General features: G+C 53.5%; 1 protein-coding gene across 1 annotated transcript; it reads right to left on the minus strand.

The window, feature by feature from the left end:
• Positions 1 to 9,714: 9,714 nt before the first annotated feature.
• On the minus strand, positions 9,715 to 16,682 carry LOC129343159 (mRNA decay activator protein ZFP36-like). Its single transcript, XM_054999209.1, has 2 exons — positions 16,573 to 16,682; positions 9,715 to 11,496 (listed from the first exon to the last, which is right to left on the minus strand). The coding sequence occupies exons 1-2, from the start codon at positions 16,606 to 16,608 to the stop codon at positions 10,483 to 10,485; spliced, it is 1,050 nt and encodes a 349-aa protein (XP_054855184.1). The 5' UTR covers positions 16,609 to 16,682; the 3' UTR covers positions 9,715 to 10,482.
• Positions 16,683 to 18,294: the final 1,612 nt, after the last annotated feature.

Genomic DNA, 18,294 nt, shown 5'->3' on the forward strand with positions numbered 1-18,294 from the left:
CAGTGCTGACGCAAGACCCACTTGGCTGACTCCCCCCCCCAGCACCTCCCCTGTGCTGGGCCTGGCAACCAGCCTCGGCACAGCCTAGCCAAAGCCCTCCTTTCTTTCCTCAGCTCACCCCAGGCTTGTGCCAGGAGCAGGCTGCAGTCTCAGGTGGAAGCAACCGATGCCCCTCAGCTGGCTGTGCAGTCACAGGCTCCCTTCGGGGAAGAATGGCTGGGGCAGAGTCCACCTGTGATAAGTGCATCAGCAGAACCCTGCTGGCCTGGGGCAAAGGGCGGCCTGCGACATGTCTCTGGGGAGCCAAGCCCCCGCAAGCAAGCCCCACTGGCAAGAGCCCTCTCCGTCCTGGCAGTTCTTACTCAGAGAGGTATACTGCCTCTGAACCTGGAGGATCCATTGACCAAGCTACCTTAAGAACACACCGGAGGTGCCCTAGCGGACCAGTCTCTCTTATCCAGCAGCCTGTTTTCAGGAGTGGCCTGCCCCAACCTTCTTCCAGAAAAAGGCCAGTTAAAAATGCTGGGCAGAAGTCAACACAAGCCAGCAACTGGAGGTACAAATGAAGCCAGACGCTGTTAAATATCAAGGCAAGTGGAAGGAATCCACTCCACTCTTCTGGGAATCCAGGCCGGTTCTCTAGCCAAGCGGCTGCTTGCTTTGGATGGCAGGCGGAGGAGGGCGCTGATGCCCCAATGGGGCTGGACTGCCAGCCACAGGAGGCGAAGGGCGTCATTGCCTCATCCTGAGGCCCCAGGGGAATTCTAAACCTGTTTGTACATAAAACCAGGGTTGGCTTCTGCCTTCCTGGCTCCGTGGCAGTGGAATATTGTTCTTTCCAGGCCCAAGGGGGCAACCCATATGCCTCCAGCAACCGCAGGGCTCACTCTGGGCAGGTTTTAAATCCCAGGTTTTCTTCTGACCCGCTGGGTTTCACCCTAAAACATTCCAAGGATTGATCTAGACAGGGCCTCTGAGCACATGCAGAATGCCAATGAATAAGCACAGCCAGCCCTCCCATGCTGCAAAGCAGAAGGGGGCAGCAGGCTCAGTCCCCAGGATCTCCAAAGGATCACATCGTGCACGTAAGGCCTTCCTCTGCCTGTGATCCCGGAAAGCAGCTGCTACTCAAAGGAGACCGTACTGAACTGGCTTGCCCAATGGTCTGACTCAGATGTACGGTCGGCGGCTCTTCCTGGGATGTTTGAACTCCAGAACCTTTCTTTTTAGTAAGGTACCACCGCTGTTTAGTTGCAAAAGTAAGACGGGACCCAAAGGGACCCCACGTTTCCCAACAGGAAAGGCAAGGGCGGGGAAATCCAGGGACTGTCTGGGGCCCTAGCGGCGCCCTGCAGATGTCTTGCAGTTTTAGAGTCCTGGTGACAATTGGCACGTCTTAAAATCTGGGGCAGGGGGGGGACCAACTCTGCGCAGTCGTGGAGGATGGCTCGTTTCCCAAACAGAGCAGCTCCTGGCTGGGCAGCAGCCAGTTGGGCTTTGGAGGCTGTCCCTGGCGCAGGCAGAGACTGGGGCATGACCCAGCCCGCCCTCTTTCTTCCCCGTCACTTGATTATGCTCAGGACTAACAGATTTCCTTTTAAGGGCAGTGCCTGGGGGTGGGATTGGAGGCTGATGCAACCCAGTGGGGTTGGAAAAGAGGGAAGTAAGAAGGGGCCAGAGTCTTTTCTCTCATGCTCAGTGCAAAGACCTGTCGATTTATGATGGCACAAGCCTCCCTGGTGTGACATGGCCAGGCTCAGACTGGCATTTCTAGACTGTGACGTTTCTATGCAAAGAGTCGCATCTTTAAGACTAACCAACTTTATTGTAGCGTAAGCTTTTGAGAACCACAGCTCTCTTCATCAGATGCATCATCAGTAGCATCTTTAAGACTAACCAACTTTATTGTAGCATAAGCTTTCGAGAACCACAGCTCTCCTTGTCAGATGTATCGTCAGTCAGAGGTAGAGATGCCAGCCTCCACGTGGTGGCTGGAGATCTCCTGGCATTACAGCTGGTCTCCAGGCCATAGAGATCAGTTCACCTGGAGAAAAGGGCTGTTCTGGAAGGTGGGCTCTACGGCATTATACCCTGAGGAGGCCCCTCCTCTCCCCAGGCTCCACCCCCCAAAGCTCCAGGAATTTCCCAACTGGCAACCCTAGTCAGATGCATCGTTAGTCTTAAAGGTGCTACTGGACTCTACTATTTTGCAACTACAGGCTAACACGGCTCACTCCTCCAGATCTAGAGAGAGAGTTTAGGTAAGAAACCTGGAAAGGACAGCTGCTTAGGCAAAAGGAACAGGATGGGGAAGATCTGTAATGAGGGTCTTCTGTTTATTCTTTTTTTAAAAAAGGAAATTAGCAGCCCAGGCGACTTCTTCGAACACTGGGCAGGAATAGGGCAGGGGGTGCTTTACCCTTTCCTCCCGCCTTCTTCCAAAATAGAAAACGTCCCTCCAAAGCAACAACTGCAGTTTAAAGGGAGGGGGGAGAGAAGTGGGTTGCTTGACAAGGTGCCTGTGGGAGTGGCAGTCCTAGTTCTGCTGCAAAGTGCTTACCCTGCCCCGGCTGATCCTGGTGATGCCCTGAGGAGGTGGGTTAGACTGAGAGAGAACGACTGGGCACCGTGGGGAAGAGCAGGGACGTGAACGCCGGGGTCTCCCAGACCCCAGCCTCGCCTTCCAAGCCTTCCAGCACTCCAGCTCTCCTTCAGTGGTGCCACTAGAGACCTCCCCGCCCTGCCCAGGGCTGGTAAGACTGAATGGGCATGGAATGGGCAGGGCGTCCTCCTAGGCCCGGAAAAGTCACTTGGGCCCTGGTGAGTTGGAAGCACCTTTCTCCTGGGGCTGTTCACTGATTCTGCTGACCAGGGAGAGCTCGCCCAGCCTGCCCGTGTGCTTCTCATGGCAGAACTCATCTGTGAGGGTTTTGCTGGCACACAGATCCCCCACTAGCGTCTGTGGGGGAAGCAGCAGCTGGCTGGTATGTTGGCCGCCCTCTCCAGCCTGTGTGGGGGCACCTGCTTTTCCAGCTCCGCGATTCCTTTGCAGACCTTAACTGGGAGTGCCCCCCCCCGGGGCCAGTTTCCTGTGGCTGCTGGTTGCACAGCCGCTCCCCAGAAAATGGCCAGCAAGGGGCCCCGGGTGCCTGAGAGTTATTGGGCCCCACGTATTTCTCCAGCCAGCACTGTGGCTCCCGCCCTTTCCGTCCGGCCAGCCCACGCATTTCCATGATGCAATGTGCTTTGTGGTAACCAACTTCCGCTGAGGGCAAGAGAAGGGTTCTGCCCACAGGCAAGCAAACTTTTGCCTCTGGGCTTCTACTCTCAAGGCAAGGTTGGCCTTTGCAACTCACTGCCACTTTGAAAGAGGCCCTTGATAAAGGAGAGATCGGGGCCAGGGGGCTAGGAGCAGCAATGCTAGGTGCAGACAGACTCAGAGCCTGTTCGCTCCCATGTGGCTTGTGTGGAGGCTGGGGTGCCATGCCAGGCGTTGTCACTGCTGTCCAAACCTGGCAGCCCAACTCCTCTCCCTCCGGGAGCATTTTAATGACTTGATAGAAGGGGGCCTTAAACAGGAGAGCCAGTTTGATGTAGTGGTTAAGAGCGCGGGACTCTAATCTGGGGAGCTGGGTTTGGTTCCCCACTCCTCCACTTGAAGCCAGCTGGGTGACCTTGGGTCAGTCACAGCTCTCTCAGAGCTCTCTCAGCCCCACCCACTGCACAGGGTGGTTGTTGTGGGGATAATAACAACATGCTTTGTAAACCGCTTTGAGTGGGTGTTAAGTCATCCTGAGGGGCAGTATATAAATCGAGTGTTACTATTATTTTATTATTATGTATGTGCATTTGGAGTTTTTCCTGGATAGAGGACCTGGTGGGGGAGCGGAAACATCCCAACCCAAGCAAATAGGCAAAGGTTTTAACAAGCCCCACACACTCTGAAAGCAAATGTGGGGCAGGTGCCAGAAAGTGGGGAGCCTTCTTAGCCCATAAGAAGGTTTGAGGGGCCTGGCTTAAGCCCATAGAACGGAAGGGGTTTCTAGCCCGCCTGGCAGAGGAAACAATGGGGTTCACTGGGGAGGGGACATTGTACAGGGAGGGAGAGAAACCAGGGCACGAACTCTCCCATGGCTCCGTAGGCAGGCCATTTTCTCTCAGCGTTCCTCCCCCCTGCAATATGGGTGTGTATGTTGATCCTGGCCTACTTTGAAGGGCTGTGGTAAGGCAGCAACAGACTATGATGTAGTTTTATTCTGGTTTTAAATGTATTTTATATCCTGTTGTAACCCACCCTGAGCCCACTTGTGGGGAGAGTGAGCTACAAATAACGAACGAACGAACGAACGAACGAAAAGGTCATTTTGAAGACCAAAAGTGCCACATAAAATGCTCATTATTATTAAACATGTCAATCCAGGTCAGATCCCCCCCCCCATTATTCTCCCCCATCCGTGTTACATTCCCATTTAACTACGGGAAGGAAGCCCTCTCTGCAATCAGCGCTTCTGAGAAGGGGATTTCTGGGAGCGGTTCCCTTTGGCCTTTGGAACAAGGAACTGAGTGTCATTTACAAGCGAGCAGCACTTCCCCTTTTGGGGGGGGGGGAGTCTGTGTGGGCGTGTGGCCGGCTTGCTCAACTATTAGATTAGATCTGTGGCCACTTTTGGTCAGTCCAGATCACTCATAGCACATGCGGGACAGAACATTCTTTCAGTGCTGGAACCATACCCAATTTGGGGGGGGGGGCGTGTCCTTGGGGGCCAACATCTCTCAGTCCCCCTCCCAGAAGAGCAAGATTCGGGTCCAGTAGCACCTTGAAAACCAGCTGGATCCGAATCTTGTTCTTCTACTACAGACCAACATAGCTACCCACCTAAAACTATCTCCTCCTAGGAAGGAAAGGATCCTACAGATTACGAGTCTGGCACCCTTCTCAGGAACGCAGGGCCCACCGCCCTCTGCTTGCTGATAGGTCCAAAAGCAGGCAGGCACTGCCTGCCATCTTCAAGGCCTTCAGTTAAGCCAAACATTTGGGGCAAGTGCCTTTGGAGCAGTGCCTTTCTTCTTTAGTTTGCAAGCCCTTCGTGTGTGAATGCAAGTCTTTAGCGTGTTGGAGTTCGTGCAACTGAAATGAACGGGCAGGGGTGTGCTGTGTAGAGAGGTGGGTGGGCGGGAGGCAGAGGTTGAGCCAGCCCCTCCCCACACAGCCTGCCAGGGAAGTTGCAAAGCAGAGGTGTCCCTTGGCCCCTCATTTCCCCCTCCTCGAACTTTGCTCTTGCAGCAGTCACCCACATAACTGCTCAGCTTGTCCAATTGCTGGGTGGATTTGGGGTGCCGTCTCTTTTCTGGGCTTGCCCAGGAAGAGGCCAAGGCGAGAGCTGTAAACAAGCTGCAGCCGTGGAGACTTTGGCCCAGACAGGCAGAACAAGAAAAGAGTGATTGGGAAGGGTGGGGGGGGGGCGTCACTCCTGATTATGTGACAGGGCAAAGTACAGTGGAACCGCCTGCCACTAGGCCAAGGGTAAATGGCAAAGATGCTATGGACGTACATCTGGCATGTATTTTGTTTTCTAATATTTTGTTTTCATGTCTTTTGTTCCCAAATATTCTGACACTTTGGGTGGAGAGCTTCTGAGCAGAGTATCTCCCTCAGGTGGAACTTTTTAAAAAGGCACATGAGAGCAAAGAGCCTCTGAGCATATGATGAGGATTTTCTCGGGATTTTGAAAGGAAGTAGTGTTTTTTTAAAAAAAATGTAAGATGAGTGTGTCTCTGAACATGTGCTGAGCACCTCCTCCAAAGGATCGTACCAGGCAGCTTTGACTTGGTGTGTGTTTGTGGGATGGGTCAGTATTCATTGGCAGAAATGACAACATTCTAACTTACTGAAAACCACACTGCCTGTCTCCAAAGGAACAACTGCAGGACACGTTGGAATTGATTTGAAACCACCGTAACTGCCATGGCTTCTGGTCTCTTTATCATTAACCTTTCTTGGGGATCCTTCTTTGAAAATGGGCCTTCTGCCTTCTTTCCTAGGGAGAGGTGTGGTGTGACCATACAAAGGAAACTTGTCACATGACAACCCACCCAACAATTTGACTGTCTCGCAGTTCTCAGTTGGAGCCTCAAAGGAGGAGCAGTTGTTTACCAAAGGCAGTGTTGAGCCAGAGAGGCGGGCAATCCGATCAGCGGGTTTTTCCAGTCTGGGTAGGGTCAGGGTGATAAAATGGGCGTTCTCCATACAGGTGCCTGAGGCAGGCCGCTGGAATGTGTTCAGACCACACCTTGTGCAGCGTCAACATTGACGCAGGTCCCAATTCCGCAGCACAAGGTGTTCTCAGGTCACTCGGAAGGAGGGGGCTAGGCAGGCCAGGAATTTTGCCCCTCCGTTGTGCAAGAGGTTTGTACAAACTCCATTTGCACAGAGACTCCAGAACCAAAAGCCAGTGTGGCCTCACAGTTATCCTTAGTCAGAGCAAACCAAAGAAGATGGGCGGGCCGGGGGAGCCTCTCTTTGGATTCAGATACACCCCCTGTGGAGCCCCTAAACCTCTTGGGGTGCCAGTTGGAATCAGCATTGAAAGTGCCACTGAAATGCCACCAGGAAGGGGCTTGTCTGTTCATGCCAAGGGATACTCTTGGGCCTGGCCCACCGCAAGTGTTCCCCTTGCATGTTCAGTTCCGTCTTGACCGTGGGAGGGAAACCTGCCCCCACCTCCAGTTCTCCTCGGGAGAAGGGAACTTCTGGGATGCTTCCCTCTGACCTTTGGAAGACACAAAAAGGGAACTAAGTATCATATGAGAAGCTAGAAGTGGTTTCCCTTTTGGGGAACTGAAGAGGGTGGTGTGACAAGTACGGAGGGGTGTCTGCGCTGGGCTCTTTCTGTTTTCCTGAGATTCCCATTACAATCAGAGGGACATCATTGGGCTGGCTCACCTTACAGGGTTGTTGTAAAGATTACAAGAAGACTGGGGGGGGGGTGTTGAAATTTTGAAGCCTGAAAGCCCAGTATAAATGCCAAGCGATGTTATGCGCCATGTATGCAATATTTGTATAATTTTTACCATAAATCCAGAATTTTGCTTGGCATCACCCCACCTGGTTCAGCCGTGAGTGTCTGGCAGATGTGGGAACAAAGTATGTTTTTTTTAAAAAAAGCTTAAACCTTTTAAATATGATTTGCTTCAAAAATAGTTGAATTTATCTCTTTCTAGTATGTGTGTGTGGGAATATGATACCAGTACCTGGACGAACAAACAATACACAACAAGAAGTGGATATTCCGATCTCTGACATTTCTTTATTATTTACTATAATTATCAGTTGCACCATTATTAGGATTTTTTTCTGATATTCAGAGCAGAAATACTATTACAAAGAAAATAGCAAACTTTAAAAAAAAACAATTTTAGCACAGTTTTTTGCAATTTTTCCAACACGAGAAAATATATATATATATATATATATATATTTATAATATATTATTTTGGAATATTACAAAAAAGATAAATATAATATAAAATTCTGTTATGAATAAATAAGAGTCTATAAATAGTTTTTCTGTTTTGGTTTGCATTATTACAAGGTAAACATTGAGGGTCTCTTTAAAAACACACACACAAAAACACAACACAACACTTATATGCAGGTCGTTCGCACTGGTCTGGATTTAGAAGAGTAAAACAAGCCTCCCCTGCCCCCCTCCCCCCCCCACTGTTCTCTGCTGGTTTCCCTCTTTGCTGCTGATATTCAGCCCTGCAAAAGAGGTGTGAAATGGCAAAGCACACAATGGTTTCATCGATCCCAGCAGACTTGGGGTGATTTTAGCAAATAATCAGGTGTTTTTTTTAATTATTGCAAGCTTGGTTTCTGGATTAGGGCGCTCCAAGACAACAGCTACCCAGAATTAACAGCCGTCCTTAATGCAAGTAGAGGAGGCCTTGCTTAGCATTCACTGGGGAAAACACACACACACACACCCTGCTTTTTCTTCACATCTATGAAACAATGGCATTTCAATTTTACTTTGTTACTGTGCAACTGGATCAAGAGCCCTTCATTGTCGAGGTGCTCTTTCCACACACTCCAATCTCTGATTAACCCCTCAGCTGGGTAAACAAACCAGAGCCCGAAGAGCAGCTGAGTCAACCTGCAGAGAACAAATCGTGCTGAGTAAGCGCTGGCTTGGGCAAAAGGGGGCACAGGCCTTGAGCGCAGAACGGGCGCACGGTCCCCATACCAGGGCTGCTTCTAAGAGAACCCTCCCCTAGCAAAGCCCACCTGGGACTTCAACGGGTTTGCACCAAGGACATCCATCCAAGCAGGGCTTTTTCTTCTGGGAAAAGAGGTGGTAGAACTAAGTGAGTTGCCAGCACAGTGGGCAACTCCTGGCAGGAGGTGGCGCCCCTGGTACCACATGCGTGCGCACAAAGTGCACGCATGCTCCCAGGACCGCACAGTGACCTCACTTTGGGCCGGCTGGAACAAGGGGGGAGTTTTTTAAAGTTTAAATCACCCTCGATGAAAATGGTCACATGGCCAGTGGCCCCGCCCCCTGATCTCCAGACAGAGGGGAGTTGAGATTGCCCTCCATGCCGCTCCAGTGGTGTGGAGGGCAATCTCAACTCCCCTCAGTCTGGAGATCAGGGGGCGGGGCCACCGGCCATGTGACTATTTTCAAGAGGTGCCAGAACTCCGTTCCCCCGCGTTCCAGCTGAAAAAAAGCCCCGCGTCCATCTCCACTTGGATAGTTCCAGAATCAGTGTTGGAGCTTCCCAGCCCATCTAGTCCAAGCTAGTCCACAAGGGAAACGGAGGAAAGCAGATGCAGTCACGCCAAGAGAGTGGCTTCCCTGTGGAGGACGCTGCATGGGATTGCAGTCTTATTATCTTTTTAAATTATATGTATCAGTTCATAGAAAAATCAAAGGTAATGCTACTTCAATCAGCGTGGTTTTTTAAGCCTTGAAGTAGATTCAAAACACAAGAGGTCGTGTAAATAGTAGAGAGAGGACAGTGTGGGAGCCAAAGAAAATGCAGTCCCCTTTCCACCCACTCACCAAAATTCTCAACCTCTTATTGTCTGGGGGCATTCACAGTATGTAGTAAAGACACAAAATTGTTTTAAATGGGGAAAAAATTAAATAAAACAAACAACAAAACCCAGCCCCCAAGATTGCATTTCCTGGGCTGTCTCTGACACATCGCCTGCACTTGCTCTTCACTCCCGAACCAGACAGAGCTCTCTGCTACATACACAGAAATAAATGAAAATGTCCACTTTCCACCGCAGAGTCACCTGCAACCGAGGACAGGTTGGTGGATAATGCTCAGGCACTGAATGCCTCCCTTCCGAAGATACAAGAGTTCCCGCCCCCCTCACACATAACCAAAGGGGGCAACTCCTGTAAAATGGGGGTGAGGATTGAGTCGTTTCCCCCTACACTCCCCTGGGAAGTTTGTCCACGAAGGTTGTGGATGCTTTTAAGACTGGTGGCCTCATCTCAAGGAAGGGAATGGGGCTGGGCGCTGATCCTACCAGCTGCATCCGAACTCTCGGCTTACATGGGAGGAGAGAGAGATGGAGGGGTAATTGTTTAGCCTTGCTGGCATCTGGATTTTCCTCTCCTGTCTCTCTCTCTCTCTCTGCTCACCAAGCATCTAAAGTGGCATTCTTGATACAAGGCACAGCTTTTTATTTTTCACCCCTTTCACCCCTGGTTATGTGACATAAGGCAAGAAAGTCCAGAGCAAGTCTCGGGCCAAACCCAGCCTGTAAAATGACAGCAGCCACCCAAACCCCCCCCCCTTCTCTCCATGCCCCAAAGAGAAAAAGTGCTGAAGGGAACCTGCCTGCAGACCCCCCCCCTCCCCCTCCCTTCCACCTCCTCACTGGAAAGAAGGAGGTTTCCAGTTTGCTTTCTGTGTCCCCGGATGCCACCCTGATGGTAGCAAAAAGAGGCTCACATCTCACAGCATTGGCAGAGAGAAGAAGCATAACAAGAACGGGGGAGAATGTGCACATGAGAAAGCGGGGAGGAGCTTGGGCAACTGTGCTGGTGCCAAGGCTGCGTCTGGTCAGCCGGCTGATCTCAACTGCCAACCACGCACACGCGCACGCGCACACACACACACACACACACACACACACACACACACACACACACAGGGCTGTCCCTGTCAGCCCATCCAGTGGGCAGAAAACAACCGGAGCTGACTGAGGTTCTTAAAAGGCAACCCTCTGCAGGCACTCTTGGACGGTATAAGGCAGGAATGATCTTTCTGCTCTCTTGGATCTGGAAAGGGCCCACTTGCACACCGGGGTGAGACTTCACACGTTGCCCCAGCTCAGAAGAGGCAGTCAGCGAGCCAGTGGGTGGACTGAGGACCCCCTCGAGGGAAAGTCTTACGTACAGACATAGATTGAGAAATCACTCCCCTTCTGGCAACCCCAGCCCTGTGCCGAGTCCATGCGGCTCAATCTGAGACAGAAAGCCGGTTGAAGATGGGCAGCCTGCGGGCGCTCCCCACCGGCCCGCCGGGGGGTGGCGCGTCAAAGACCGGCGAATCAGATCCGCTGCAGCTGCTGGAGCTCTCGGGGTCAGAGAGGGAGCTGGAGGAGGGGCTCCGGGGCAGAAGGGAGGCTGCTGAGACGGGCGTCCCAGGGGAGGCAGAGTAGTCCTGGGAGGACCAAAACTGACTGAGTGGGGCGGGGTCCATTCCACAGCGGCATGAGAAGCGCATCCCGGGGAGGGAAAGGGGCTCGCCCAGGGTGGAGATGCGGGGGATGGGGTCTGAATTCAGGCGGCTGAAAGTCGGAGAAAGGAGGTCGGTGGGGGCAGGCGGCGGCGAGGCCGATGGAGCCCGGGTAAAGGAGGCAGGATCCGGGATGCTGGGCAACGGGGACACCCGGCGGGCTGGCCCCTCCGAATAGCTGACGCTTTGGCGCAGAAGCTGCGGAGAAGAGCTGGACGAGTGGATCCGGGCCTCGTCGGGGTAGTGGATGAAGTGGCATCGAGACCCGTAGGGGCAGTCCCCGGTTTGGAAGAACTTGTGGCACAGCACCGTCTTGTACTTGGGGTGGCGGGTCATGGCACGCAGCTCGGAGGCGCCGTGGGCAAACTGGCACTTGGCACCGTACTTGCACTTGCCCGTCTCGCTGAAGGTGCGGCACAGCTCTGTTTTGTAGCGCGACGAGACAGCTGGAGCCTGGGCATTCAGCTTGAGGGGTGGGAAGCCCGGTGGAGGGGGTGGCAGGGCCTTGCCCTCAATGAGGCTGACTGAGCGATCAGGACGCAGAGGGGGGCGCCGGGACTCCTCGGCCATCGGACGGAGCTGCTCGGGGCTGGGGCTCCAGTGGCTGCGCAGGGGCCAGACTGGAGACGGGTCCCCGCTGCTGTAGGGTGTGTCTGACGAGCAGGCCGAATGGCGTCGCGAGAGGCGAGACCCTGGCGCATCATTCTCTTCGCTCAGTGACAGATGCAGCAGGTTCTGGGGGAGGGAGAAAAATAAAGAGGAGTTAGGCACAAAGGGTAAACCCCCCATAAAAATTGCCCCCTCCCCTACTCCTGATACAAATAGCTACTAGTGACCAGAAGGAAAGATTTGTGCACCTTAACCACATGATCTCCCTGTAAAGAAATGGGGGCTGCGTTCCCCCCCCCAAGCCCCTGCCCTAGAAAAGGGTCACCAACAGTATAGCACTGGCTGTTCTGTCCGAGAGGAGGGGCGGAGCGGAAAGGATGGCTGACAGCCACTGCCCACTGCCCCCACTCCCTTCTGGAGAGAGAATTCCAGCTCCAGGCACTCCCTTCCCGCCTCTCTTCATCTCGGCACACAAATGCAGGTCACGCACGCTGCATTTCTCCACCCACAAGTGCAGCAGGATCGGGCCTGGTCACTCTTACAGCCACAGTTCCAAGCCAAACACCGCCAAAAGACAACTCCAAGGCCAGAGATGTAGTCAGGCCTCAAGAGCGCCACCAGACACCCCAGCGACCTGCTTCGTTTGAAGCAGACCTACGGCTGTCCTCCCTGGGGCAGGGGAACCCATTCACACATGAGAGGTGTGCATGGATAAATCAGCAGGGCCAAGGTTCTCCAAAAAGACCTGGACGTGTCTAGGGCTGTAAGGGCACCGTCGCCCTTCCAAAAATTTGCTTCCGCTCCCTGTGGAGAGCACCGTTCTCCCCACCGTTCCCTGTACAGCTTTTGATCTTGTGAGGCAGGTTCTAGAAGAGGTGGGCCCAGGAAGGAATCGAGAGGCTCTGAAAGCAAAGCAGGCCCGACTCCCGAGCCGAGGGTGACGTCAGGTTGTTTCATACGCTCTTGGTAGGCTGGGCCAGAGCTATTTTTAAACAAACGGGGATTGCGCCAGGGAGAAACAGCTGCTATGCGACAGCAGAGACAGAAACCAGCCCAAGGGTGGGCTGGGGGGGGGCATCACCGCTGGCACGCCTAATGCCTGCCCCACCGTGCTTCTCTGACACATCTACTTTGATGCACGTCTCAGCATTTTCCTGATCTTTTGTCCAATTTTAAGGCACCATTCACTGAAAGGCGCGGAGGGTAAAGGGAGGAAGACGGTGCCGTGAGAGAGGACCGGCTATAATGCCCCCCTTGCACTTCTACTCTGTACTTCTTACAAGGAGCCCAGGGCAGTATACACAATTTCCTTTCCTCCACTGTCTCCTCACACAACAGCCCTGCGAGGTAGATTAGACTGAAAGACGGTGACTGGCCAGAAGAAAATAAAGCCAAGTGAGAAAGCACCGGTGCAGAGATTGGAGAATGTCAAGTAGCACCGTCCCAATGCTATCCTAATTGGAGCGACACCCTTCTATGCCCATTGACTTCCACGGTCTTAGGAGGGCGTAACTCCAGTCAGGATGGTGCTGCTTCTTCGCCTGGATTTTCAACGCCTGGTTCCATTCTCTCCCTCCCCCAATAAAGCTCTTTTTGGTTCTGACCATCTTGGCAAGTCTCAGCTACAGACTCCGGGGGGGGGGGGTCGCAACCCCTTTATTTTAAGAAAGGAGGGACCCGTCATTCTAAAAGGCTGTCCAGTTTTTTGAACCTCACCATGCCAGAGGGTCTCCAAGGCATGGGCGTTTGGACCAAGCAAGCCACACACACTTTTTTGTCTTTCAAAAACATCCTGTGCTACAGGGAGAGGTGTGAACGCAGGAAACGACGAAGGAGATTAGCCAGCCACACACACACACCGCCCGCTTCCTGGACAGTGAGGGTGTGTGTGCATGCTCAGAAACTGCACTCCTACAGAATTTGAAAAGCTGATCTGAAAGTGACATACCAAGGCATGGCTGGCCAGCATCTCAGATGTGACTGGTGCCCAATTCACACCACCATACAAACCCCAGGGCCAATATTATGCAGAGCTGAAGGTTTCATTTCAACAATTCCAGATAACCGAAACCAATGTCTCTTCTACTGAAGTTTTAAAGGCAGGTTGGGAAGACCCTGCTCAAACTTGTTTGAAACCACAGATGAATTACTCTCTAGGCCTAGGGGGGCTGGGATGTTAGAGTTAAACCACAGCTCAGGTCAGTGGAAACCAGGTAAGTGAGATCAGCTGCAGTAAAGATAATTCAGGGGACAGGTAAGTTGCTCCCTGGTCACCGATTGGTCACCGATTCTCTGACATTAATTGGGAGATGCTTTGGAAGCAAACTGGAGGAATCCCCATTAGCATTTAGCCTCCCTGATCATTCATGAGCAATTAGTAAGTCCACGGCTGACAATCTCTTTTCCTCCCCAGTCAGCGCTGGAAATGGCCTGGTCTATATAATAGATGAAGATTAGGGTTTCTGTGCCATGGAGAGAGATGGGAAGGTACATTGCCTCAGGACAGACTAAGGAGAAGGACAGGGCATTGTATTTTACAGGGGAAGAAAAGTTTCAACTCCCAGGCCATGCAATGGACCTTGTAAAAAGTTCAAGAGAACCAGGGGCATCTTCCTGCTTAGAGGCAGCCAGGCCGGTTTGCAGGCTCAAACCAAACCAGATTTTTTATTTTTGGCTCCTCTCTGGACTCATAAATAGTTACATTCTTGTGCAACTCTGATTCAACGAAACCTCCTGTTTGTTTCACCAGAGTTTGCGCAAGAGATCTTTGCGGGAGTGCAGCCACTATCTCAAAGTCCTTGAAAACACCCACAAGCTCTTGGAGAGATCTACTTATTTATCCATTCTATGCCATTCAAAAGCATGCCGGAGCCCGAGAGCTATGACGAAAGACCAACAGAGGTAGACAGACGTCTTTATCCTCGCTGATCTTGACCGAGCCTCTTGGCCACTGCTGCCCACTGAATTAAGTGTTCTGCTGACTACAGACCAACTTGCTTTGGGTGGCTGGATCCAGCCAATGAACCAGGCATCATCTGGGCACTATTTCTTGCTCCCGATATTTGGGAGGGCATTTCATGGTTTCTGTCCATTTGGCTCCACAACATATATTTATCACTTGGCACACTTGTTTCCCCATCACTTTTCCATGGAGGAACTCCTATATAATTTTTTCAAATCCTGAGAAACCCCTACCTATTAACATGTTTACAGGCCAGAAAAAGTTGATGCATCTGACTAAGAGAGCTGTGGTTCTCGAAAGCTTATGCTACAATAAAGTTGGTCAGTCTTAAAGGTGCTACTGGACCCTTTACTATTTTGCTATTACAGACTAACACGGCTAACTCCTCTGGATCTACATAACCTTAATAACTGCAATATTTTGAGGGATATATGGAAATTTTCAAAGTATTTCAAAACTTTTAAATATATTTATTCCACAATTTCTTGAGGAACCCTTGACTCAGGGCATTAATAATATGCTGCCTGGCGCAGGCAAGTAGTTTTATTAGGGGGACAGGGCTGAGACGCAACAGGCCTCCAATTTTTTTTTAAAAACTTTTAAACTCTTTGACCACGCAAGGCACTGACTGATTGCTTCTTCTCATGCCCAGGCCATCTCTGTGATGCCGCCCTGCCCTTCCAATTCTGCCTCAAAACCCACCTTCACAATGGAGCCTCTGACAGCCTCTTAACCCCCACCCCAACTGAGAGGAAGGCCGCAGACAGGCAAATTCCTCTGTCTGCCTCAATTTAGATCATAAGCTCCTCAGGGAGGGGTCTGCATTCGTGCCATGCAACTGTAAAACACTGCTGATAATAGATTTCTAATACCATCTTCAGACCCCACCTTTCTGGCCAGTTTAACAACTGGATTTTTTCCCTCCCCATTATTTCCAAGAAATCAAAAGTGTTTAACTAGTTAAGACAAACACAACCTGTGCACCTGCCCTGAACTACAAGGGTTTCAGGGGAGAGGGTAGAAAAAAAGTGTTGTGAAATGATTTGTATCAGAAGCACCCAAAGCCAATTTGACTTTTGTGGGCTCTCCGGCTAAGGGTGGGGGGGAAAGGAATAATGCTTGGACTAGGAAAGAAGCTGTTCTTCAGAACAGGAAGTGAGCCCCCCCAAAGTGCCTGCCCCCCCCTGTTCTCTTATGCTCCAGATTTGCAAAGAACCGAAAAGCAGGCCATAGGGAAGGAAAAGCAAACAGCTGTCAAACGTTTTTATAAACTCCCTTTTGCTTCAAGATCAGACTCCGTTTTTTTAACGACAAAGATCCAATTCTATTTTTCAACAGATCCCCCCCCACCACCACCACCACCACACACACTTCAAAGATTTGAAAGTTTGGCTTTACCTTCCTGGGAACAACACATTTTCACTCATTTTTAGCCCCACAAAAGCAAAGAAATTCATTATACCGAACTATATCTTGACATTGCAAACAGACCTGTATTTTAGCAAGGTCATCTTTTGCGCCCTTCAAACCAAGTATTTTTTTTAAAATCAAAGTATGTAACATAAAATCCCAAATACCAATCTCCCTTTGGAGTCCCAAATCCTAGGAAATCAAGGAGGAGTTGTTTAAAAGCCCTGGGGGTATACCCCCCTCTACTGATTCAAAAGGAGAGGCGAGAAGGGGCTTGCAGGGAGGGTGCTTTTAGAAAGATCTCGGACTGAAAGCCGGGCCCGTCCGGCGACACGGAGCTCTGTGCCGCTCAGAAGCCGGCACATGCGGCCAACTGAGAGTCAGGCCATCACCACCCGCTTGGTATCAGTCCCCGCAAAACCAACGCCGCTTCTACAGCTCGCCTTCTGGAAAACTGCGCCAAGCTCCGGGGGCGGGCCGCGGCTTCCCAGGGGCACAAGCGGGCAGATGCCCCCGCCGGAGAGTCCGCGAGGCTCGGGCCGGGGCCGGGTTGCAACTGGCCGGCGGGGCGGAGGCTGGAAGGGCAGCGGCCCGGGAGCAGAAACTTCGCCCCGGCGCGGGCCACGGCGGCAGCCCCGAAGCCCGCCAGCCCCCCTGGAAGCCGGGCCAGGCGGAGGCGGCGGCGGCGGCGGCGGCGGCCCGGCTCCCGAGCGCCGGCTCTGAACGCAAGGAGGGCGCTGCGGCTCTCCCAAGCGGAGCCCCGGACACTCCCGCGGGTCTCTCCGGGGCCGCCGGCCTGGCACCCCTCCGGCGCGGACCTCGAGCCTTACCTCGTAGAGAGCGTGGACGTCGAGGATGGAGCTCATGGCGGGCCGGGCTGGGCTCGTGTGGCTGGGCTAGGCTGGGCTGGCCCTCCGGCGGAGCGAGCGGCGCGGTGGCAGCGGCGGAGCTGGGAGGCGCAGCAGCCCGGCCCGGCTCTTATGCGCGGCCCCGCCAGCCCGGCGGGAGGGGGAGCGCGGGCCCGCCCCCGATGAGCTCATCCCTCCCTCCCCGGCAGGGGCGGGGAGAGGGGGGGGCGCAGGCAGAGGCCCGGCCGCGGCAGGGAGAGCGGCGGGCGCGCCCCGAAAGGGGCAGGAGGGCCGCCCGAGCGCGGCGCCCAGGCTGCCCGTGCCCGTGCCCGGCGACGCCCGCCCGCCCCGTCGCCCGGCCTCCGCGGGCAGGCTCTTCGGGGCATGGGCAGGGAGTGGGCGGGGGTCCGCAGCAGCAGGTCTGGAGTCCGGGGGCGCCTTAGGAGGGCCGGGGCGGAGGCTTCGGAGCGGGGGGCGGGGCTCGCAAAGGCCCCTGCCGTGAAGATCTCGAGGGCCTCCGAGGTGCCCCCTGCTCAAGCCCCGCATCGGAAAGACTCTCGCGTCGGACCAGCGAAGGCCCGAGCTGCCAGGCCAAGGAGACCCCAAGGCGGCCGGGTCCATCGCCCCCAGTTCTCTGCTTTCCCCTCTGGCTGGCCTGTCGCGCCTCCCGACGGGGGGGGGGGCGAACTTGGCAGAGGCCTCCCGAGGCCGCGAGGAAACGCACAAACCCCCCGAGGAGCGATCTCTGCCCGCGCGGTAGAGAGGAGAAATGGACGAAGCCTTCGGCTCTGTCTTTTTAAACTGCTCTTCCCAGCTAGTATTGCGTCTGCCCACACTTGAGCGGGCTGGTGTAAGATGTCTCCTGGAGACCGACTTGCAGGTCCAAGAAGACTCTGCTTATCTCGTATGGCCCGGCCATCCCTCGGGCCGTCTTTGCGAGGCTCTTTTAGGTACTGCTCTAACAACAGCAAACGGCACAATGCGAGATGCACCATCTCACAATGAGTGACAGTTCAGTCATAACATGGAATCCTGGCAAGGAGTGCTGTTGCGTCGATCTCACCCGTCTGCCAATGTCTCCAAAAGGCCCTTCTACGGAGACCAGAGCAACCTTTTCGTCACCGGATCAAGGGCAGCGCTCAGCGGCCCTCATGCGGGGAAGGGGGAGGGGGTGGTATTAAAAAGTTCCGTTCGCCCCCCCTTGTGCTCCCTGCACCCATGCACAGGTGTTGTTCTGTAGAACAGAGGTCTCCTTGAAATCAAAAGCACAGCCTCACCAGTGCAAGTTTCACACCAGCATCACAAACTGGTTTCAGTCAAAAGCAACAGCGTGTGTGAAAACACCAGGGGTGGAAGTTTCCGGTGGGCCCCTGCCTGGAGGGCCACGAACGGAGCCCCCACCCACTGTGCTGGCTGTACCGCAAGAGTGACTCAGGTCCAGGGCTTTTCCACTGCTGCCGGAGCTGCTGCCAGCCCCCTAGACAGCCCACATCTGCCCCACATGATCCAGGAGATACGGCTCAGGGTCACAAAGGGCACGCGTCTGGGTTGGCCAGTTCTCTCATCCCATCGCCTTCTCACAGCAGTACAGAACTCCAAAGCTGGGGCGTCTCCAACAGATGGGTGCCAAACTCACTGCCTGAAGACCCCCCGCAAGGGAGAGACCCTTACCTGAGGGGGTCGTGGGGTGAATCCAGTGGCAGA

The sequence above is a fragment of the Eublepharis macularius genome, chromosome 15, assembly GCF_028583425.1.
Source record: "Eublepharis macularius isolate TG4126 chromosome 15, MPM_Emac_v1.0, whole genome shotgun sequence".
NCBI lineage: Eukaryota > Metazoa > Chordata > Lepidosauria > Squamata > Eublepharidae > Eublepharis > Eublepharis macularius.